Here is a 23,945-nt window from a genome sequence, read left to right as displayed (position 1 = left end):
TATTTATATGGATTGTTGCTATGTGGCACAGTGGTTTTATGGGGGGTGTATTTATATGGATTGTTGCTATGTGGCACAGTGGTTTTATGAGGGGTGTATTTATATGGATTGTTGCTGTGTGGCACAGTGGTTTTATGGGGGTGTATTTATATGGATCGTTGCTACGTGGCACAGTGGTTTTATGAGGGGTGTATTTATATGGATTGTTGCTGTGTGGCACAGTGGTTTTATGGGGGTGTATTTATATGGATCGTTGCTATGTGGCACAGTGGTTTTATGAGGGGTGTATTTATATGGATTGTTGCTGTGTGGCACAGTGGTTTTATGGGGGTGTATTTATATGGATCGTTGCTATGTGGCACAGTGGTTTTATGAGGGGTGTATTTATATGGATTGTTGCTGTGTGGCACAGTGGTTTTATGGGGGTGTATTTATATGGATCGTTGCTATGTGGCACAGTGGTTTTATGAGGGGTGTATTTATATGGATTGTTGCTACGTGGCACAGTGGTTTTATGGGGGTGTATTTATATGGATTGTTGCTACGTGGCACAGTGGTTTTATGGGGGGTGTATTTATATGGATTGTTGCTACGTGGCACAGTGGTTTTATGGGGGGTGTATTTATATGGATTGTTGCTATGTGGCACAGTGGTTTTATGGGGGGTGTATTTATATGGATTGTTGCTATGTGGCACAGTGGTTTTATGGGGGTGTATTTATATGGATTGTTGCTACGTGGCACAGTGGTTTTATGGGGGGTGTATTTATATGGATTGTTGCTATGTGGCACGGTGGTTTTATGGGGGGTGTATTTTTTATGGTATTGAGTAGAGTGTACTTGATGGCATTGATGAATGTGCGTGTAGGTGTAGAGGCGATCTTGAATGTATTTTATTATCCTTTAAGAAGAGAAGTTAAAACAAGCATTTGCAATGCAATAGGTCTCGCATTTACGCAAGTTTGAGCTATTGACATTGTAAATGACAATCCTTTTATTTATGTTTTGGTTTTTCATTCCAAGGCTCAGACAGGTCATATCTATGGGATACTTCTCGTTGCAAGGGCTTAGACAAGTCATATCTGTGGGATAGTTCTCATGCCAGGGTTCGGATAGGTCATATCTGTGGGTACGTCTCATGCCAGGATTCGGACAGGTCATATCTGTTAGTATGTATCATGCCGGGGCTCGGACAGGTCATATCTTTGGATACGTCTCATGCCGGGACTCGGACAGGTCATATCTGTTAATCAATCAATCAAGACACTTATAACGTGCACTACATACCCGTGAGGGTCTCAAGGCGCGGCGGGGGGTATTTGCTGCTACTGCGCGAAGAGCCAGGTCTTGAGAAGTCTTCTGAAGGTCAGTAGGTCTTACGTCTGCCGGAGGTTGGTGGGAGGGTGTTACAGGTCTTGGCGGCGAGGTGGGAGAAGGTTCTGCTACCGACGGTCGGATGCGGGGGACTGTGGCGAGGTCGAGGCCGGCGGAGCTAAGCTGGCGGTAGGGTTGTACAAGCTGAGTCGTCTGTTGAGGTATGCTGGGCCGGTGTTGTGGAGAGCTTTGTGTGCGTGGATCAGGAGCTTGAAGGTTATCCTCTTGGTGACGGGGAGCCAGTGCAGGTCTCTCAGGTGGGGTGTGATATGGCTGCGGCGGGGGATGTCGAGGATCATAGACCCAGACACTCCTGAGGCACAGCCAGGAGCTTAGCGCTAGAAACACGAAAATCAAGCCTTTTTTAAAAATTGTGATTGTGCTTTTATTTTAACTTTGCCCACCCTTACCTGTTATTTGGGGCTTTATTTTGCTTCCTGACCCCCGCGCAGCCGAGCTGAACGCTGCGGGTCAGGCTTTCCCTCTCGCCACCATCACCGAGGCTCCCCCAGGCCACGCCCACCTTTGCTAGGCTACGCCCACCCGCCTATGTAAACGGAGCCGACTACGAGCTCTGTGATAGACCCAGACACTCCTGAGGCACAGCCGGGAGCTTAGCGCTAGAAACACAAAAATCAAGCCTTTTTTAAAAATTGTGATTGTGCTTTTAATTTAACTTTGCCCACCCTTACCTGTTATTTGGGGCTTTATTTTGCTTCCTGACCCCTGCGCAGCCGAGCTGAACGCTGCTGCGGGTCAGGCTTTCCCACTCGCCGCCATCAGCGAGGCTCCCCCAGGCCACGCCCACCTTTGCTAGGCCACGCCCTGAACTCCTCTACAAAACATGTGCTTCTCATGTACGCGCAGCGGACGGGCGCAGCGGGCGCGCCGAAGGCGCGCCTAGGGCAAGCCCGTCTGCGCCCGTCCGCGGCCGACCGGGGCTAGGGGCACGTCACTCTGCCCAATTCATCACCTACACTTCCTCTCAACTCCGCAGTCTCCATGGCACGTGGCCTTTGCCTGCCCCCACTTGCTCCCGCATATCCTCACTTGATCTGTCCCCTGTCTCTTTATCTTCCCGCCCTCTCCCTCCCCCCATTCCCCCTCATCTCCCCAGAGAAGATGCCAGCCTAGTATCATTTAGGACTCTTTCGGCCTATTATCTTAATACCCGGTCAGCAGTGGCCCACTCACACGAACTGTCGGTGCTGCTGGACCTTCACGCACCGGATCTTTTCTTCCTAACAGAGACTTGGTTTAGTGATGATTCTCTCCCTGTCTTATTGGCCACTCTCCCTGCTCCATACTATGCTCTACGAGCAGACCGCTCTGCTGGTCGGGCTGGGGGTGGTGTAGTGGTCATTACCCGGGCTGACCTCCCCTTCCAACTTCTATCTTTGCCAGATATTGCCACAACAGAGTACCTTGCTATTCGTACTACATCTACCACCCCCCCTCTTACTTGTGTTCTCACTTACCGTCCCCCACAGTCACCCTTACGGTTTCTCTCTGATTTTCATGAGGTAATGGCCACACTTACGGTCAATAACTCTTCCATCTTACTATTGGGAGACTTTAATTTTTGGCCTTCAGATCCAGCGGAATGTCCGTCCTCAAGAGAGTTCTCAGATACCCTTCAATCCCTCAATTTTGTGTCACATGTTCATTCCCCCACTCATGTCAATGGACACATCTTAGATCAGATTTGGTCCTTGAATTGCCCGGTGGACTCCCTGTCCATCTTACCCTGCACCTGGTCTGACCATCATTTGATTTCGTTTACCCTTCCCATTAACCCTACTGTTAGGCCCCCGCTCCCAAAGAATGTTTGGGTCCGCTCAGGGAGCCGAGTGGATCCGGAGAATTTATCCGCATTATTAACCTCTTCCTACCCTACCCTACAAGGCCTATCTACTCTCTCTCAGGCCGCTGCCATTGAACATTGGCTCTCCTCAGGCTGTGATTCCATTGCCCCGCCGAAGCGGGTAACTTCAAAGCGGGAGAAGTATACCAACTTGTGGTTTAACGAGGATCTTAAGACCATCAAACTAGCGGTACGCCGAGCGTGCTTGGAGGAGGAATTATTGTCCCTTACTCGGATCTGAGTTTACCACTATCCTGGCTCAATATAAGAAGGCCATCTTGGCTGCAAAAACGGCCTACTTCTCCTCAAAGATTCTTGCAGCTGAGAATCAACCGAGGGAAATTTTCTCGATTGTCCACAATTTGGCATTCTCCGATAGGACATCTCTTAAGCCCTCCCCTTCCCAGGACCTTTGTCACTCCTTAAATAATTTCTTTATTGAGAAGATTGCTATTATTAAAGCCAACATTCCCTCACCCCCCCTCACTTTTGTTGACCCTCAGTGTCCTCCACCTAAGGGACAACTCGATGCCCTTCCCCCCTTGAATAAGGAATCCTTGACCTCGATAATTCCCCTTGTTAAATCCGGCTCTCCATTGGACACTTGCCCCGCGCACATCCTTCGCCACATTTATACAACTTGTCCAGACCCCCTTCTTCACTTCCTCAACAGTTCTCTTTCCCAGGTGGTTGTAGCCAATTCACTGAAAACAGCTGTTATTGTTCCCATCTTAAAGAAGCCCGGCGCTGACCCTTCGGTCCCTGCCAATTATCGCCCCATCTCCCTCCTACCATTTCCGGCTAAGGTCCTCAAACGCCATGTTACCAGTTCTTTGAGCACTTTTGTGGAGGAGTATGGGGTTTTGGCTCCCCGCCAGGCCGGCTTCCGCCCGCACACTCTACGGAGTCCGTAGTACTCTTGGTCCTTGACAACCTCAGGGAGGGAATGGATACCAACCAGGCCCAGGCTTTGGTCCTCCTCGATCTTTCAGCCGCCTTTGACACGGTTAACCATACCATCTTGCTTTCCCGTGTCAGGGCGGCGGGGATCGGGGGTACCGCCCTGGTGTGGTTATCCTCCTTCCTGAGGGACCGCACCCAGGCTGTTCGGCTGGGTGACTTTTCTGCGGACTTCCGGAAAGTTCAGTGCGGGGTTCCCCAAGGTTCCTCCCTCTCACCTCTTTTTTTTAACCTCTATATTGCCCCCCTTATTTTTTCGTTGCAGCAAATGGAGGTCAGCGTATACAATTATGCGGATGACCTCCAACTTGTTTTCAATCTCTCTTCTTCCTCTGCTTCCATCTTAAATTTCCAGTCTATTATGATTTTTATCCGGGACTGGATGAACCACAACCACTTGAAACTTAACCCGGACAAGACCGAGTTGGTGTTGACGGGTGGTTCCTCCAGTCCCTGGTCTTCACTTTTTTAGCCCCCTTCACTTGGTTCTTCCCCGGTTCCTTCCACCTCAGTTAAAACTTTAGGTATCCAACTTAATTCTCAGCTCACTCTTCACTCCCAGGTTAGCTCTGTGGTGTCCTCTTCTTTTCTGTCACTACGCACCATCCGCAAGGTATCCCGCTTTTTTTCCTTTGATGCCATAAAATTGATCATCTTGGCGATGGTTATCTCCCGCCTGGATTATGGCAACGCCCTATATGCAGGTATACCTGCATATAGTTTAAGGCGTTTGCAGTTGATCCAGAACCAGGCGGCACGGTTGGTGTTCAATCTTCCAAAATCCCATCACGTAACACCCCTTCTCAAATCCTTACACTGGCTCCCTGTCCCTGAACGCGTCCAGTTTAAGCTTGCTTCTATCATCTTTCAAGCACGACTGGGCGCGGCTCCGGCCTTTATTTCATCTGAGATCGTTCCCTACGTTCCAACTAGGGAACTACGCTCATCCACGCAATCCCTGCTGTCAGTCTCCCGTTTCCGGAGGAAGAAGTGGGGAGGATCGAAGTTTGCGACCCTTGCCCCAGTCCTGTGGAATTCCCTGCCTTTAGAGCTTAGATCTTTAACTCTCTACCTTCAATTCCGGAAAAAGCTCAAAGCCCATCTATTTGCTAAATCTTTTAACTAGATCACTTGCTGTTTTTGTTTTCCTTCTTATTATTTTCTGTCATTCCCACCCTGGGGATCTGTCGGTTACAGCGCCATGAAACCGCTGGTGAAAGTGCGCTATATAAATATTTTTAAACTCAAACTCAGATGGCCGAGGCGTTCTGGTTGCATTGCAGTCGTCTCAGGAGCTTGGCAGGCGTTCCTGCGTAGAGGGCGTTTCCGTAGTCCAGCCTGCTGGTGACGAGGGCTTGGGTGACTGTTCTTCTGGTTTTGGTGGGGATCCACTTGAAAATCCTGCAGAGCATTCGGAGGGTGTTAAAGCAGGATGAGGATGGCATTGACCTGCTTAGTGATGGAGAGGGTGTAGTTGAGGATGACCCCAAGGTTGCGTGCATGGTCGGTGGGTGTCTGGGCTGTTCCTAGTGGTTTCGGCCATCAGGAGTTGTCCCAGGCTGAAGGGGTGGAGCCGAGGATGAGGACCTCCATCTTGTCAGAGTTCAGCTTCAGTCGACTGTTCCTCATCCAATCTGAGACGGTCTTCATCCCTTCATGGAGGTTGGTTTTGGCGGTGTGAGGGTCTTTGGTGAGGATCAGTTGGGTGTCGTCGGCGTAGGAGATGATGTTAGGGTCGTACTATCGGGCGACGTGGGCGAGGGGTGCCATGTTTATGTTGAACAGCGTCGGGAAGAGCCTTGGGGTACGCCGCAGATGATCTTGGTGGCATTGGAGCGGAAGGGGGAGGCAGACGCTCTGAGTTCTTCCGGAGAGGAAGGATATGGTCCAGTACAAGGTCTTCTCTTGGATCCTGGCATCGTGGAGGCGTGTTCGTAGTGTGTGGTGGCAGACCGTGTCAAAGGAGGCTGACAGGTCCAGGAGGATGAGGGCCGCTGTTTCTCCTTTGTCAAGCAGGGTCCTGATGTCATTGGTGGCGGCAATAAGGGCGCTTTCGGTGCTGTGGTTGCTGCGGAACCCAGACTGGGACGGGTCCAGGATGCTGTTATCCTCGAGGTAGCGGGTCAGTGTGAGAAGTTGGCCTGGCATATGATGTCCACTATTCTGGTGGGCACATTGCACCAGTCTAAATGACCCTTATTGATGGTGGTTGTAAAGTCAACCTTATAGACCAGCTATCCTAGTGTCAGCATGGAGCAGCAGTCTTAGGCTAAACTCCAAAGAGCATGTGAAGCAAGCTGTTTTACCAATTATAATCCCTTGAATACCAAATGAAAGGACACCACACAAGGTATATATCAAATATATATGTATTTATTTCTAACACAACCCCTCTGCGCTCTTTATGAGGTCAGAGATCGAAGTACAGCACAAGTTACTCAATTAGCATACTATAAGTTGCACAAATACAGTTATGCCCTAGGGGCCTCACAAACCATATACTAAGTAAGTGGTATAAGAAACACTTCAGGAATAGGGAATAGGCTTAGGGACTAGAGAATCGCTGGGGCTACACTAGACGACTAAAGGTTAGGAATTAGTAGACCCACGGGAGACTCGGGCAGTGTCCAAACACTGTCGCGTGTTGCCATTGACTTATAATTGTAACGTAAAAGTCACAAAGTTAATGATTTCGGGAACTTCCGGATGGACTACAACAAAACCACTTTAGAATAGGACACTTCGAGAGTCAAGACCCATGGGAGCACCGGAGTACTCGTGTTACCTCACCCAGGTGCATAAGTGCCTTTTGATGTCGGGTTTCGTGGATCGTTTCAATGGAGATTTGCAAAGTGCTGCAGGCGACCAGAGGAAAAGTGTCCGGGTGGATCCAAGGGTGGATCGAAGAAGTGAGGAACCTGAAAGCAGAGGGGACAGAGTCTGGGTCACGAGCCAGTGACCAGGAAGGAACCAGGCGACGTTGAGTGCTTCAGGTGAAGGTGAAGCTTGTCTCTGCAGCCACGAGGACCAGGAGGCGTCGATGACGACCAGGAGCTGGATTTGAGCTGTCCAACGAAGGATCTAGTTGACTGCGGCGTCGGTACCCGGATTGGACCCAACAAGCCTTGGCAACCGCACCCCTCGCAGGAAGTGAAGATTGGCTTCGAGTCAGACCAGCAAGGTCTGGAGAGCTTCTTTGTTGCAGGGAAGCTGGAGCAAGCCTGGAGCAACCAGGCCAGCGGTGTAAATTCAAAAAGAAGTCTTTAAAGGGCTAACTAGCCAGCGGGCTAGCAACAGGGAAGACGTGTCGAGCTGAAATGAAGGAGCAGGCCCCACCCGGCACTCGTGGAGTGTGGAGTGTGGAGGGCTGAGCTTGGGTGCAAATGGCGCTCGGGTCTGGGGCTTCTCGTACCCCAATGCACAACTGCGAGTTACCTCAGGAGTCGATGAAGTTAGCAAAATGCAGGAAGTCCAGGATGTCCGGTCCCTGGTCTCTCGTGTCCGCCACAGGTCTCAGCTTTGCTGTGGATGTGGATTGGAGTCAGAGAAGTCTTGAAGTCCAGTTCCTGTGTCGCTGAGTCTTCGGGTTCCGGCAGGAGCGCCGACAAAGCAAACCGGCAAGTTACTGGTGGTGCTTGTTTGCACAGGGTGGTCACTCCTTGACCACAAGGGAGATATCTTCAGTCTTCTAGTCAAAATAGAACGTCGAAGGTCCTAGAGTTTCGTATCTGAGTTTTGTTCCAGGATAATCTAAAGTCCTGGGGACGCAGCACCTATCTTTATACTAAGAAAATGGGCTGGATTACCTACTAGGTCCCTCCTATGGGTGGACCTGGGAAGGGGTGGTTACACCCCTTTCCCTTTGTCCAGTTTCGTGCCAGAGCGGGGCTGGAGTGCCCCAGCAACTGGTTTGAACCGGGCTATGCATGGAGCACCTTGTGTGCCCCAGGCAGTGTCTGGAAAAGCATCTTTCCATTCAACCCACCCTGTCTAAATACACTACAGGCTGTCTGGGGAGGTGCTAGCATCTCCCTCGACAGGAAACTTATTGTCCAGGCCTCCTTTGCTGGAGTTTCGTCCAGCACCTGGAGGCCAGACTCGTGTCTGTGGCAGCAGCATCCATTTTGTGATGCTGAGGCTCTGTTTAACCGGGTAAAGCAGTAACATACATGTCTTTTCCCTCTAGAAGGGTGTAATGCTACCCTGCCGCCAGAACTGGCGGGGGATGGGGGGTAGTATTCTAAAGTTTTTGACACCTTACACAAATTTTTTTGATAAAGCCAAACCAAAGTTACCATTAACCGCGAGGATTATAATGCATATAAGAGTATATGGTATGGCTATATCATAGAACAGCTATAAGGAAATGGTTCTGAAAGCTGCAGACGGGCTCAGCTCATGCTAGGGCACCCTCTCACATAAAACCAAGCACTCTGCCTCCAGGATTGTTAAGGCCTGCCATTGGAGTGACTTGTAGGTGCATATGTGCCTATATATAAGGTAGATATAGATATACTATATCTAAGTAAGGGGTGATTACACCACCTTACCTAAGCTGAGTGATCAGCCTGTGGTGTCAGTTTGGATGGCAAGCAAGGGGTGGCATAATACATGTTGCAGCCCCTGGTAGGCCTTGGATGCACCTATGCCCTGGGTACCTATGGTACACTGTACAGGGGCTCACAAAGGTGACCCAATACCCAATCAGGTATGTACCTAAAGTACATGGTGTCCATTTTATAGGGAGAGCAGACAGCCTGGGGCCCTGAATAGCAGGATCCCAGGCCAACTAAGTCGAAACCCAGCAAAACATTAGACAAAAAGTTGGGGTAACCATATAGTCCGATATCCACCTTCCTACAGTCAGTTTGTTGACGATTTTCTAGGTGACCTTCGCCGGCAACGGGAGCAAGGAGATGGGTCGTTAGTTCTTGGGGTCCGCCTTGTGCTTCTTGAGTGAGGCATTGATCTCAAAGTGATTCCAGCTTTCCAGGAAGATTGCTGTCTCGAAGGAGATGTTTATTACTTTCCGGAGATGGGGTACGATGACTGTGCAGGCTTTGTTGAAGATGTGGTGAGGGCATGGGTCTAACGTGATCCGGAGTGGATGGTGTTCATGATCTCGCTGGTGTCCTCATCATTGATTCTGGTTCAGGAGAGCAGGGGGTCGGTTCGGGTGGTGGTCGTGGGGGCGGTGGTTGCCGTGGCGGTCGTGGTGTTGAAGCCGTCATGGATGTCGGCGATCTTGCGGTGTAAGAAGGTGGCCAGCGAGTCGCACAGGTCGTACGAAGTCGGGTTGTCGTTGGTGTTGGAGCTGGGGTTGGAGAGTTCCTTCACGATATTGACAAGCTCTTTTCTGTTATGTGCGTTGTTATCTAGGCGGTCTTTGAACGAGGCCATCTTGGCGGCCCTGATGAGTTGGTGGTGTCTGCGAGTGGCTTTCCTGTGGAATACTTCTCTTTTCCAGGGCTCAGGCATGTGATATCTGTGGAATATTTCTCATCGCCAGGGCTCAGACAGGCCATATCTGTGGGATACTTCTCGTCGCCAGGGCTCAGGCGGTTGATACCTGTGGGAAACTTCTCATGCCAGGGCTCGGACAGGCCATATCTGTGGGATACTTCTCGTCGCCAGGGCTCTGGCCGGTGATGTAGGAGAGTAGGGTCTGCAATCCTATGATCACCCAGATTTTTTGCTTTTGTTTCACTGGTTTACGACTTTCTCTGGCTGTGGGCCTGCCAATCAGACCCACAGCCTGGCTGTTCTCTCTCTAAATTACAACATGTACCCTAGGTGCATTTACCAATTGGTACTGGGCCACCTTATCAGACCCTGTAACTCAGGGCATAGGTGTACCCAGGTCCTACCAGGGGCTGAAGCATGCATTATGCCACCCCTGGCTGGCCTCCTAAATTTGACACAACTGGCTGCATGACAGCTGGGGCAAAGTCGTGTAATCACCCTTTGCTGTAGATATAGTATATCTATATCTAACCCTAAAAATGGACACACAGATTCCTATCAGTCATTCCTATGGCAGGCCTTGACAATCCTGAAGGCAGAGTGCTTGGAATCGTGTGAGATGGTGCTCTGGCATGAGCTGAGCCTGTCTGCAGCTTGCGGAACCAAGTCCTAATAGCTGTTCCATGATATCGCATACCATATACTCTTAAGTGCATTATAATCCTCGCGGTTAAATGCTATCTTTGGTATTGCTTTATCAAAACATGTCGAGTAAGGTGTCATACGAATTGGAATACTAACCCCTCGCCAATTCTGGCGACGGGGTTAGCATTCCACCCTTCTAGAGGGACACGACATGTATGTAACTGTGAACCCCGGTTAAAGTTAAGCGAAGCCTCAGCTCCACAAAATGGATGCTGCCACCACAGACACGAGTCTGACCTCCTGCTGCTGGGAGTCCTTCCAGCGAGGAGAGCTTGGACAAAGGGTTTCCTGTCCGGGGCGGTGCTAGCACCATCCCAGACAGGGTTTTGTGTATCCTGGGTAGGCAGGGCTTTACAGGAAGGTGACTGCTGAGTGGCACCCCGGTGCTCACTACGCATAGGCCGGTCAGAACCAGTTCCAGGGGCACACCAGCCCCTGGCCTGGGGGAAGTCCGGCATGGGAGAGGGGTGTAACCACCCCCCTCCTAGTCCCACCCATAGGCAGGACCTAGTCACCGGGTCAGCCCCTTTTCTTAGTATAAAGATAGGAGCGGGCCCCCTGTTCAAAATAGATCATCTTTGGAATCAAGACACGACTTTCTGCGAAAGGACATCAAGATTTCTTCTTCAAGATTCTCCCTTGTGGCTAAGGAGTAGTCACCCTGTATCCGCAGGCACCATCTTAAGAACACTGCGGTCTGCTGCAAGTCCTTCCTCAGGAATCAGACGACCCAGCTCGACGAGACCCGGCTTCCCTGGCACCTCTGACCTCTACTCACCTCTACAGCCAAGCTGAGAACCGTGAGTGCGACGAGACCTCGAGGGACCGACGATCGCCAAGACTGCACGACTTCTTCACAACAAGCCCGCCGAGTGTTCCACTGGTGAGTGCTTTGGGGTCCGAGAAGCCCCAACCCTGAGCAGCTCCAGCACCGAAGATCAGCCCTCCAGCATCTCCACTATCTGCGTGGGGCCCTTCTGCTTTTTGCTGCTCACCGCGTTGTTTGGCTACTAGCCGGCTGGCTTGTGGCCTTCTTAACGACGCCCGACGACATCACTGCTGCTGGTCTGGTTGCTCCAGACTGGCCCTTGCTTCCTTCCACAAGAGAAGCACCCCGTACCCTCCTGGTCCACTCCAGACGCCATTTTAGGTCCACCGCGTGGGCTTAAATTTGCCAAGGCTTTGTTGCCCAATCCTGGGTCCAGCGACGCCGACAGCTTCATCCATCGTGGGACAGCTCGCTCCTCCATCCTGGTCGCCGACAACGCCTCCTGGTCCGTGAGATCTGCAGAGCACAGCGTCACCCACTCACCTAGTCGAGGTGACTACCATCCGGTGCCCTCCTGGTGCCACCTGACTACTGGCTAGTAGTCACGAACTTGGTCCCCTCTGCTTTCAGGTGTCATCTCTCTTCAAGATCCAGGCTTGGATCACTTCGAACTCTCTTCACTGGTCGCCTGCCAGCATCTTTCTTCCAGGCTCCTGGTCCGTCTACGAGGATTCCCGACGTCTTTTGAGACATATGCAGCTGCAGCCCCTGGGCTAGGTAACTTCGGCATTTCGGTGCCCCAGCATAGCCTCACTATCCAAGGGTCAGGATCCACTTTCGTTTTCCTCCTACCAGGTCGGGTTCGCCCGAGAACACTAACTTTGCCTTTACTAGCTACCATAGACTTTGTCCCGCATCACGCGTGAGAGTGCACACTCTGCACCCGAGTCCCCTGGGTCTCCTAGAAGTAATCTAACGATTCTATAGTCAAGTCCTAGCGATTCCAAAGCCTATTAGTACTGTACTTACCTGCTAGTAAATTCGCATTCCACTTTCAGAGTATATGGTTTTCCGTGCCCCTCGGGCATTTGTATATACTGTGCTAACTTAAGTATTTTCGTAAGAGTTTTGTTTTGTGCTAAGTACCCTGTCCTCATAAAGAGTACAGGGCTGTTGTGAGTCTTAATAAATATCTTGTTTATTTTCATAACACTTGTGTGGTGTCCTTTCACTGGGTGTTCAAGGGGTACATGTGTGGTATAACAGCTGGCTTAACACGCCCTCTCGAGTCTTTAGCCTTAGACTGCTCGTATCCATGCTACTAGGATAGCTGGTCTATAAGGTTGACTTACAACCAATCACCATAAGGGTCGTTTGGACTGATACAAAGTGTTCACTAGAATAGTGAACACTGCATATCAGGCCAACTTGTCACAGGTGATACCTGTTGGATACTTCTCATTCCAGGATTCAGACAGGTCATATCTGTGGGATACTTCTCATTGCCAGGGCTCGGATATGTCGTACCTGTGGGATACTTCTCTTTACCAGGGCTCGGGCAGGTGATACCTGTGGGATACTTCTCTTTGCAAAACCAAAGGGGATGATGGGCGGAGCGTTGACAATACAAGGACTCACCCCCAGTCAACTGATCTGGGTTGAATCCATCACCGTTCTTTAGCCCACTCTGCCACCCCAGTTCAGACATGGCCATATGCAAATCAGTCTGACCCTGTGCCTCATGGGAACAGTCCAGCCGGAACTACCAAGCCATGCCTTCCCTGGACCGGAAACAAGCATCCTGGGACCGGTTTCGGGTTCATCACCCCCATCAGCCAGGCTATCTTGAATCCAGTGACAAAGTGAGCAAGGGACTCACGTCTGAGCATAGCCTGCCAACTCAGGGCGAACAAAGCAATACCAAAGGGGCTGATGGACAGAGCATTTGAGCAAATCAAACACTCACCCGAGTCAAATGATCTGGGTTTAATCCATCATCATTCTTTAGCTCACTCCGCCACCCCAGTTTAGACATGGCCAAATGCAACATATGCTGTTTCCGGTCCAGGGAAGACATGGCTTGGCAGTTCGGGCTGGACTGTTCCCATGAGGCACAGGGTCAGACTGATTTGCATATAGCCATGTCTGAACTGGGGTGGCAGAGTGGGCTAAAGAACGGTGATGGATTAAACCCAGATCAGTTGACTGGGGTGAGTGCTTTCAATGTTCAACACTCCGTCCATCATCCCTATTGGGTACTTCTCTTTGCAACAGCTCTGGCAGGTGATACCTTTGGGATAATTCTCGTTGCCAGCCGAATGCTCGGGTCGATGCCCTCGTGTACCCATACATACATGTTTTGAAGTTATTTAATTGGTTCTACGATAAAGGCCATAAACCTGGGTTGTGGAACCTGTAAGTGGCACCACTTACAGGAGCAGCTATGAATCTTTGCTACTCTTGACAGTCTGGGTAGAAGCTGTGGGTAGTTTGCCAGACCCTCTCCTCTGCTAGCCTTGTGCCCACATGAGGCGTGCTTCCCACCTGATGGCGTCTACCCTTTACCTTCTGTACAGCAATGCCGGGGGCGAGCAGATCAACCGCCTAGCCCTGGAGTTTTGGCAGAAGCAGACGGACCGGGAAGAAATCCAACTTGAAGACTTGGAGGCGGCCATTTCCAAGGCGGTCTTGGACAATCCTCACAGTGAGTACCGAGGGCAAGGTTTGCAAACGAGGGCTTTTCGCGCATGTAGAAGTGATGGTTATATGTTTACAATTCAAGACTACAGCCATTGCTAGAACTGTCTGACTCTCCATAGAGGCATCGAAGCGGTCGCCTTGAAGCGGGGGCGCTGCAGTGTAGGCGCTGTCTTCTCTTGCTGTCTGTTATTTCCTGCATTAACGCCTCTCTACTACCGTCCCTTTAGGCCTCAACTACAGGCAGCTTTGACAGTCTGTTGGCGAGACCAGTTGTGTCCGATACATAGGCTATACTTGAGTGTACTTTGGGTCCCCCGGGTCAGGAGTGGGTGGCATGTTTTCGTTTGTTTATCCAAGGGTCTCTGCTGTCCTCTCTGTGCTTGCCTTTGTCGCATCCAGCAGTAGTTCGGCGTCACCGTGTTCTGAGAGGAGGTGTAGTATCCTTCCACTGCTAACTTGATGACACTTTTTTGTTGTATTGTTCCTTACTGTCTCCCTTCCTTATTTCTGTTCGGCCCCTTTCCCGCATGCTCTATTTTCGCTCCCAGCTCTTCCCCACTGTACATTTCATCTTCCCTTATTTATGAAGGCATATCAGCTGCTAAGTCCTGCCGGGTTGCTTGCTTAACTTCTTCCACTTGTTTCCCCTTGCGTTTGTTTTACCAGTCTAATAACATGGCTGTACTCCATTAGATTGTAAATAAAAAATGGCCATGCATAGAAAACCCATTGCAGAATTGCCGGACTATGCTTGTGTGTGCGTCATGATGCACACGCTCCTGTGCCAGCCATAAATCCCCATCGGCAAGGCCAATAGCTTTTGTTTTGCTTTGACAGTGTTTATTTGCCATTTGATGCTCCTCCCTTTTGTCACTCGCACACAGGAGCCTGCGCTTCCGCACTGAGGCTGTGTGTCCGACTAAAGGCCTGGCCCCCACTTTGTCCGAGGCAGCGGATGCACTGTACCGCCCGCGCGTTGTCCTTGGGCTCCTCTTTGCAGGGAGGTTCATCCTTCCTGTGCAGGGAGGTTCATCCTTCCTGTGCTCCTCTTTGCAGGGAGGTTCATCCTTCCTGTGCTCCTCTTTGTAGATAGGATCATCCTTCCTGGGTTTCTGACCACAGTGTGCCCCAGTCTCTCTCCGTAAAGCATATGCCTTGGGTTTGAGCCGTCGGTCTTGCGTGGCACAGGCGTCCGTGCGCCACCCTCTGGTGTTTGGACTCCGAATACCCAGCCAGGTTCAAGGTTTTGTTTTCAGGTCATCATATGTGCTACTCTGTACTCTCCGGCCCCCAGTGCGCTCTCACCTGCTCTTCCCCATCTCATGGAAATGTCTCCAAAACTAAGGAAAGGGAGTCACAAGTCACGGTGCTCTGGTCCCACTCGCCCCACTCCGAAGGCCGTAGTGGGAGAGCTATCCTTCACAGCTGAGACATGCAACTCCTTATCCCTCGTGGGCTGTCTACTGCCTGTTGACTGGATGTCTACTGCCTGTTGACTGGATGTCTACCGCCCGTTGACTGGATGTCTACCGCCAGTTGACTGGATGTCTACCGCCCGTTGGCTGGAAGTCTACCGCCAGTTGGCTGCAAGTCTACCGCCAGTTGGCTGCAAGTCTACCGCCAGTTGGCTGCAAGTCTACCGCCAGTTGACTGGATGTCTACCGCCCGTTGGCTGGAAGTCTACCGCCAGTTGGCTGCAAGTCTACCACCAGTTGGCTGCAAGTCTACCGCCAGTTGGCTGGAAGTCTACCGCCAGTTGGCTGGAAGTCTACCGCCAGTTGGCTGGAAGTCTACCGCCCGTTGGCTGGAAGTCTACCGCCTGTTGGCTGGAAGTCTACCGCCCGTTGGCTGGAAGTCTACCGCCCGTTGGCTGGAAGTCTACCGCCCGTTGGCTGGAAGTCTACCGCCCGTTGGCTGGAAGTCTACCGCCCGTTGGCTGGAAGTCTACCGCCCGTTGGCTGGAAGTCTACCGCCCGTTGGCTGGAAGTCTACCGCCGGTTGGCTGGAAGTCTACCGCCGGTTGGCTGGAAGTCTACCGCCGGTTGGCTGGAAGTCTACCGCCGGTTGGCTGGAAGTCTACCGCCGGTTGGCTGGAAGTCTACCGCCGGTTGGCTGGAAGTCTACCGCCGGTTGGCTGGAAGTCTACCGCCGGTTGGCTGGAAGTCTACCGCCGGTTGGCTGGAAGTCTACCGCCCGTTGACTGGATGTCTACCGCCCGTTGACTGGATGTCTACCGCCCGTTGACTGGATGTCTACCGCCCGTTGACTGGATGTCTACCGCCCGTTGACTGGATGCCTACCGCCCGTTGACTGGATGTCTACCGCCCGTTGACTGGATGTCTACCGCCAGTTGACTGGATGTCTACCGCCAGTTGACTGGATGTCTACCGCCAGTTGACTGGATGTCTACCGCCAGTTGACTGGATGTCTACCGCCTGTTGACTGGATGTCTACCGCCAGTTGACTGGATGTCTACCGCCAGTTGACTGGATGTCTACCGCCAGTTGACTGGATGTCTACCGCCAGTTGACTGGATGTCTACCGCCAGTTGACTGGATGTCTACCGCCAGTTGACTGGATGTCTACCGCCCGTTGACTGGATGTCTACCGCCCGTTGGCTGGAAGTCTACCGCCCGTTGGCTGGATGTCTACCGCCCGTTGGCTGGATGTCTACCGCCCGTTGGCTGGATGTCTACCGCCCGTTGGCTGGATGTCTACCGCCCGTTGGCTGGATGTCTACCGCCCGTTGGCTGGATGTCTACCGCCCGTTGGCTGGATGTCTACCGCCCGTTGGCTGGATGTCTACCGCCCGTTGGCTGGATGTCTACCGCCCGTTGGCTGGATGTCTACCGCCCGTTGGCTGGATGTCTACCGCCCGTTGGCTGGATGTCTACCGCCCGTTGGCTGGATGTCTACCGCCCGTTGGCGGGACGTCTAGCGGCCGGACGTCTAGCGGCCGGACGTCTAGCGGCTGGACGTCTAGCGCCCGTCGGCTGGACGTCTAGCGGCCGGACGTCTAGCGGCTGGACGTCTAGCGCCCGTCGGCTGGACGTCTAGCGGCCGGACGTCTAGCGGCTGGACGTCTAGCGCCCGTCGGCTGGACGTCTAGCGGCCGGACGTCTAGCAGCTGGACGTCTAGCGCCCGTCGGCTGGACGTCTAGCGGCCGGATGTCTAGCAGCTGGACGTCTAGCAGCTGGACGTCTAGCAGCTGGACGTCTAGCGGCTGGACGTCTAGCGCCCGTCGGCTGGACGTCTAGCGCCCGTCGGCTGGACGTCTAGCGCCCGTCGGCTGGACGTCTAGCGCCCGTCGGCTGGACGTCTAGCGCCCGTCGGCTGGACGTCTAGCGCCCGTCGGCTGGACGTCTAGCGCCCTTTCGCTGGACGTCTAGCGCCCTTTCGCTGGACATCTAGCGCGCTTTCGCTGGACGTCTACTCCATGTGTTCTGCTTGATGCCAGCTGTCATGAGGCCTCTTCATCCCTGCTGAGGTCAGGAATCGAAGCAGTTAGAGGGTGTAGAGTGCCCCTGGGTGTCCCGCATAATGTAGTGTTCTCAAAGAGCCAATGATCCTCCTGGGAAGGTTGTGTGCCCCAGCCTTCTCGACGACTGACCGGGCAGCCACACTGGGATCTCTGCACCTTCCCTAGCCATTGCAGTCTAGACGCGGGCTGCAGGACTCTCCCTCCATCGGACCAGGCTTCGTTCCACAGCAACTTTGCCTAAACCTATTGTTTCTTCTGCTTAAGTCCATTTCTAACTCTGCCACTCCGGGGTGGGGGGACATGGGCTGAGGTGTGTTCAGGCTGGATATCCCGAGCCTGTCGAAGGAAGATCAATCCCTCCTGGGAGTCTTCATTGAGGTGCAAACCTCCCCAGCTCTGCGGAGCTGAGGCGAAGTCTTACTCTCCTCTTGGGGCCCTGAAATAAAGAAGTGGGGGTCAGGACCCAGCGGAGGCCAGGGTCTGAAACTCCTGAAAGGGACCACCTTTGGCAGTTTTACAGTGTTGCTACCTGCAGGTGCCAGTGCCAGAACCAGTGCAGCTGCCAATGCCAATGCCACAGCAACTGCCTCTGCCGAGCCAGTACTGCAGCCAGTGCCACAGACCGTGCTGGTGCCAGCGCCACAGCCAGTGCCCGCTGCCAGCGCTGCAACCAGTGCAGCTGCCAATGCCAGTGCCACAGTCAGTGCCAGCACCACCGCTGGTGCCCGCTGTCAGTGCCCTAACCAGTGCCACGGCCAGTGCCAGCTGCCAATGCCAGTGGTACAGCCAGTGCCAAGAGTATTGCAAGATTTTTTAATTGATCGTATGCTTCAATTTATCGTATGGCTTTGGAGATTGTTAAAATTAAGGATGTATGATGTAACAACTCGATCATTTAGATTGCGGTACATTACATCACTGTTTTTACAATGCAAGTCGTTACCACGACTTGCACTGTAGGTTGCTGGATTTAGGAATAGTATGATTTACTATTCCAACTCCAGCCTACGTACAGTAGGGAAGGTATTGGAATAGTAAATCACTCTATTCCTTAGTCTAGAGCGCCCTCCAGTGCAAGTAGTGGATTTAATGACTTGCATTGTAAAAGCCACGAGGTGAATGTATTGCAGTGTTTTGATCGCGTTAAGGTCGTTTCCCTCCAACTCCTGACCAGAGGAATTCTGTTGAAACAAGGTACACTTCATGCAAGGGCATACCATAGACCAAACATTTTTAAGATTTTGCTTAGTTAATCATGGCGCTTACAGTCACTATAATTTATTTTTGATAGGTCAACATCCTCCTCCTATATAACCGCTGCCATGCTCTATATATTACTCTTCACTTTGGTATCCAGTTAGAACCCTTTCTAAGGGTGAGCAGAGATGCAATGTCTCTTCACAACTACAGGTACTGTCCACACTTCATTCCCTATCTAAGTAGTCTATTTTTTCTCACACAGACAACACACAGACATGTTCTTTAGTCCTGAGGAAGACCCCAAGCTGATAGTTTCACAGTCACACTAATCCCCAGGGGTCGAAACACCAATGCATTCTTACAAGTGTCATTGATCCATCAGACTAATAGAGAATGATATGATTTATTCCTGGTTGTGTTGAATCTCATATTTCATGTATTTCACGCTGTGGTCAAATGTATATTGTTTTGATATGTTTATTGGTTATGTTCAAATTGTGTTGTGAAGTATATGTAAACACATTTTTTGTCTTCACTTCACATCTCTTATTCATTAAAAAGTGTAGTTGTACACTATATATCTGTTTGTGTATAAATGTCCTGTTCCTTTAATTATTATTTATAATTTATGATTCTTTCATATAAATCCTAACATATTCAAAATTCTATGAATAGTTTGTGGGTAGAGTCACTTTAATTTGGACTTTCTCTTATGTCTATCATTTTATGAAATCTCATCTTAATAGAGTCCACGAACCATCGCAGAACTCTGGTCCAAGCTATGGTCATTCGCTGCTTGGCCTGCGGCAATGCTTTGTTGGCAAAAGTGGGGGTGGAGGGACTCTGCTAAGCAAACTGCAAGTGATTCAGAACACGGCGGCCAGAATGGTTCTGAACCGCCCAGCGTGTTCTCCCTCGGCCCCTCTGCTGAGAGAGATTAATTGGCTTTCGTTGAGAAAGAGATTGTTTTTTAAGATCTGCTGCCTCACCTACAATGCGCTGAATGGCAGAGGCCCTCAATATCTTCAAAAGAGACTTGTTAAACATTTACCAAACAGAAACCTCAGATACAGTACTCTTGGTCTTCTACGAGTGCCGCGTATACGTTTGAGTCGCACCGGAGGAAAAGCATTTATGGATCTGGCTCCAAGATACTGGAATAAGCTACTGGTTCCCCTTCGTAAAATCTCTGTATATAGTACCTTTAGGAAACAACTAAAAGCATTTGTTCGAGGCATATGAGCTGCTGATTACAGACTGTGCATAGATCGCCATCTGGTGGTGGGCCCAGATGATTACACTTTGTTGTTGTCTTGAAAGAGTCTTTGTTTGGTGACTCCTCCTATAGAGCTTAGTGCGCATGGGCATCGACTCCATCTTCAGATCGTTTTTTTCCGCCATCGGGCTCGGATGTGTTTGTCGTTCGGTCCCGTTACCGATCTCTTTTCGACTTCCAGTCCTACATCATACCATCGGTATCATCTTCGATAGTAATTCCAGTTACCCGCGCCGAAGAAAAGCTTCAGCTTCTCGATTCCAGCGTTCGTCGCGGCCGTCGGTCCCAACTGCACCATTCGGCCTTTGGCTCATGGAAAGAACACCCTTCAGGAGTGCCCTCAGTGTGGACACACATTCCCTCACACTGATCTACATGAGGTTTGCAATCTGTGCTTGTCCCCAGAGCACGAGAGTCGAGATTGCCAGGCCTGCGCTTCGTTCCGGTCCAACAAAACTATCCGAGACCGTCGAGCTCGAAGAGTCATGGCGCAGTCCTCTTCATCGACACCAGATCTCATCATAGACGCGGCTCCAACCGTTCTGGAGTCCGGAGAACAACAGCAGGATGACATTGTTTCCGAAGCAGAAGATTTTGCTTCCGGAGCCGAAGGACAATCAGAAGACGACTATCTTCTTCCAGTTGGTCAACAGGTCGTGAGTATGAACGTCGACCCGGTTCATACCCCCATACCGGGACAGGCTTCGATTCCACCTCCGGGTCCAGGTGCACACCGACTAAAAACTTCTGATGCCCCGCCTTCCAGCTCGGCAACGAAGAATACAAAAAAGCCTCCAGGCGACTCGAGCTTGAGTCAGTCTGTCGGTCCCGACAAGCAAACGGTCCTCAAACCAAAAATAACTCCGGCACGAAGCAACCATCAGTACCAAAACCGGTTGAACCGAAAACAATTCACAAGCCTATCGAACCGAAGCTAGCTCCGGTTCCAAAAAAAGTGGACCCGAAGTCCCCCTCGGCACCGAAACACACTTCGGCACCAAAAGTTGTCAACCCGAAAATCCGGATCCGAAAAGCTCTAATCCAAAAACAAAGCACGACACAACGTCTTCGGAATCGAAACCAAGATCTGCTCCAAAGACTGCAATAGACACTACAAAACCTTCTAAACAATTCGGCTCCAAGCAAGACAAGTCGGTGCCGAAGAAGGATAGTGCCACAGAAGGGCTTTTCTGGCCAGATCCCAAACAAAAGACTCTTCAAATTAATCCAAAGACTGGACATATAATTACAGTGCCTGAAAAGAGGAAAATGGACTCTCATAAGCCACCTCCAGTTCCTCTCAAAAAACATGCTCAAACTTCCCCCATAGGATTTCCTTCACCACTGCCAGAGATACCACTCGACATTACCCCTGCACACTCACCATCCACCCCGCACAGCCCTGCACCAGAGGTTGATGAAGATGAGGATAATTATTCACAAGGGGTCGAAAGTGAGCAACACATACATGACGCAGATGACCCAGATAATATTCCTGGGCCATCAAATGATCCCTAGGAAGATTATAACGTGCCGGATGCACCAGATCTGCCACAAGATCACGCATACCCTTCTAGGCCATCTCCCCCAGATGACACTGTAGGGTTTACGCAGCTTATTCACAGAACAGCCACTTTTCATGGGGTGGATTTGCACACAGATCCAGTTGTGGATACGTTACTGTCATCCCATAAAACCACAACCACATTACCAATATTTAAGGGAGTGGTAAAACACTCACCGGAGGTATTCAAAGACCCCGTCAGAGCCAGGGTAATTAACCCCGGACTAGAAAAGAAATATAGGGCGGCCCCAACTGACCCAGCATACACCAGTTGCCATTAGACTCATTGGTTTTCTCAAACGCTAGAAAAAGAGCTAACTCACAGACAACGGGGGATGCTCCACCCCCTGATAAAGAGTCCAAGCTTTTAGATGCTTCAGGAAAACGCACCATCTCACAAGCAGCCAATGTCTGGAGGATTGCTAACACTCAAGCATTGTTAGCAAGATGTGATCGAGCTCATTATGATGAGTTAGAATCACTTATGCAACATTTTCCAGAACAATATAAAACCAGGGCTTCTGACTTAATACAGGAAGGCAAGGTCATTACCAATACCGCAATCCGTTGTGCGTTAGATACTACAGACACAGCCTCTAGAGCAATAAATCCAGGCGTACTGTTACGTAGACATGCCTGGTTACGCATCTCTGGGTTCAAACCAGAGGTACAGGCCAGTATCCTGAATCAACCTTTTGACCAGCAACATCATTTTGGTCCTACAGTGGATAATGCACCAGAGAAAATGAAAAAAGATACGGACACAGCAAAATCCATGGAAGCCTTACAAACTCAGACTCCCCGAGCGTCCTTTCGTCGCTCCTCTTACAGGGGTGCCTCTAAAGGTTTTGAAACAGACAACGCCTCCTCTTCTTATAAAGCGCCCACCCAATCCTCGCCCAGTAGAGGTTATTACAGAGGAGGATATAGAGGTAACAACAGTAAAGGCAGAGGCAACAATAACTGCAATGCCTCCACTCCTAAACAGTGACTTCCCTCCCCCCAGACCATTCCACTCCTGTAGGGGGGAGATTACAACACTTCCTGCCTGTCTGGAACCACAGACAAGTCGGTAAGACAAATAGTTCAATCAGGATATTGCCTGGAGCTCACTTCCACTCCTCCAACAATACCACCCAGATAGCGTCCCATGTCATAGGAGCATCTCACACTACTAAAACAAGAGCTTGCATCTCTACTGCAAAAGAATGCAATAGAACCAGTCCCAAAACCCCATCAAAACACTGGAGTTTACTCCCTATACTTTCTCATACCCAAAAAGGACGGTTCTCTCAGACCTATACTAGACCTGAGACCCTTAAACCTTTACATACAGTCCGACCACTTCCATATGGTCATATTACAGCAGGTCCTGCCTCTGTTAAAACAGACAACTTCCTTGCCACATTAGATCTCAAGAACGCCTACTTCCACATTCCCATCCATCAAGCTCACAGAAAGTACCTTTGGTTCATACTAGACGGTCAACACTAAAAATTAAAAGTACTCCCTTTCGAAGTAACTACAGCACCTCGAGTTTTCACAAAGTGCAGGTGTAGCAGCACACTTAAGAAGGGAAAATATTCATGTCTTCCCATACCACCAATGCATGCAGCACACGCATCAAAGCATCTGTCTGCTACACAAGCTAGGCTTCACAGTAAATCAAAAAAAAGTCACATCTCCAACCATCCCTGTCTTAACAGTATCTGGGTGCCACAACAGATACCTCCAAAGCAATTGCATCCCCCAATCCAGCAAGGACACAAAGTATGCAAACTCTCATTCAAAAATTCCAGCCGCAACACTCGCTACCAGCTCGAGTGTTCATGCAAATAATTGGAATGATGGCATCTTGCATCTTCATAGTACCACACGCAAGACTCCAAATGCACCCCTACAAGAGTGCTTAGCAAGACAATAGAACCAGGCTCAACAACAAATAACAGATCTGGTGGTGGTAGACGACCGGACACATCGCTCTCTGAAGTGGTGGAACACCAAAAACCTTTCCAAGGGCCGGCCGTTCATAGAGCCAGTTCCACAAGTGGTGCTAACCATAGATGCATCTCTCACAGGCTGGGGAGCACATTTGGGAGAACACACAGTACAGGGCACATGGACACCGCAACAAAAGCTACTCCACATAACTCATCTGGAGTTGCTAGCAATTTTTCTAGCTCTAAAATCTTTTCAGTATTACCTATCAAACAAGGCTGTATTAGTCCGTACCGCCAATATGACAGCCATGTATTGCATCCAAAAACAGGGGGGGGGCACACTTACAGCTCTCCCGGCTGGCGCAGAGCATATGGAGATGGGCCATTCCTCAAAACCTCTTTCTGTTAGCAGAACAACTACCAGGAGTTCACAATCAAGTTGCAGATCTGTTAAGTCGTCAAAGACAACAGATACACGAGTGGGAACTTCATCCTCAAGTTCTTCTACCTTTCTTTCACAAGTGGGGCCAACCAGACATAGATCTATTCGCCACACACCGCAACTCCAAATGCCCAAGCTTCGCCGCCAGATATCCACACCCATTGTCCAACGGCAATGCGATATGGATGAGTTGGTCAAACAAATTTG

At 50.7% G+C, this 23,945-nt stretch overlaps 1 protein-coding gene across 2 annotated transcripts in view; it reads left to right on the top strand.

The window, feature by feature from the left end:
* TOR2A (torsin family 2 member A) overlaps nucleotides 1–23,945 on the top strand; it is a 43,880-nt gene that overhangs the window by 8,472 nt on the left and 11,463 nt on the right. For both annotated transcript variants that reach the window (XR_015296128.1, XM_086924941.1), the window contains exon 2: nucleotides 13,711–13,838. Coding sequence is in view for 1 of the 2 variants with exons in the window: in XM_086924941.1 (XP_086781067.1) it covers nucleotides 13,711–13,838 (128 nt within the window). In the remaining variant the exon portion in view is untranslated. The remainder of the gene's footprint in view (nucleotides 1–13,710; nucleotides 13,839–23,945) is intronic.

Source organism: Lissotriton vulgaris, chromosome 5 (assembly GCF_964263255.1).
Source record: "Lissotriton vulgaris chromosome 5, aLisVul1.2, whole genome shotgun sequence".
Lineage (NCBI taxonomy): Eukaryota > Metazoa > Chordata > Amphibia > Caudata > Salamandridae > Lissotriton > Lissotriton vulgaris.
The sequence above is the reverse complement of the archived record's forward strand: the minus strand, read 5'-3'. Positions and strand labels throughout refer to the sequence as shown.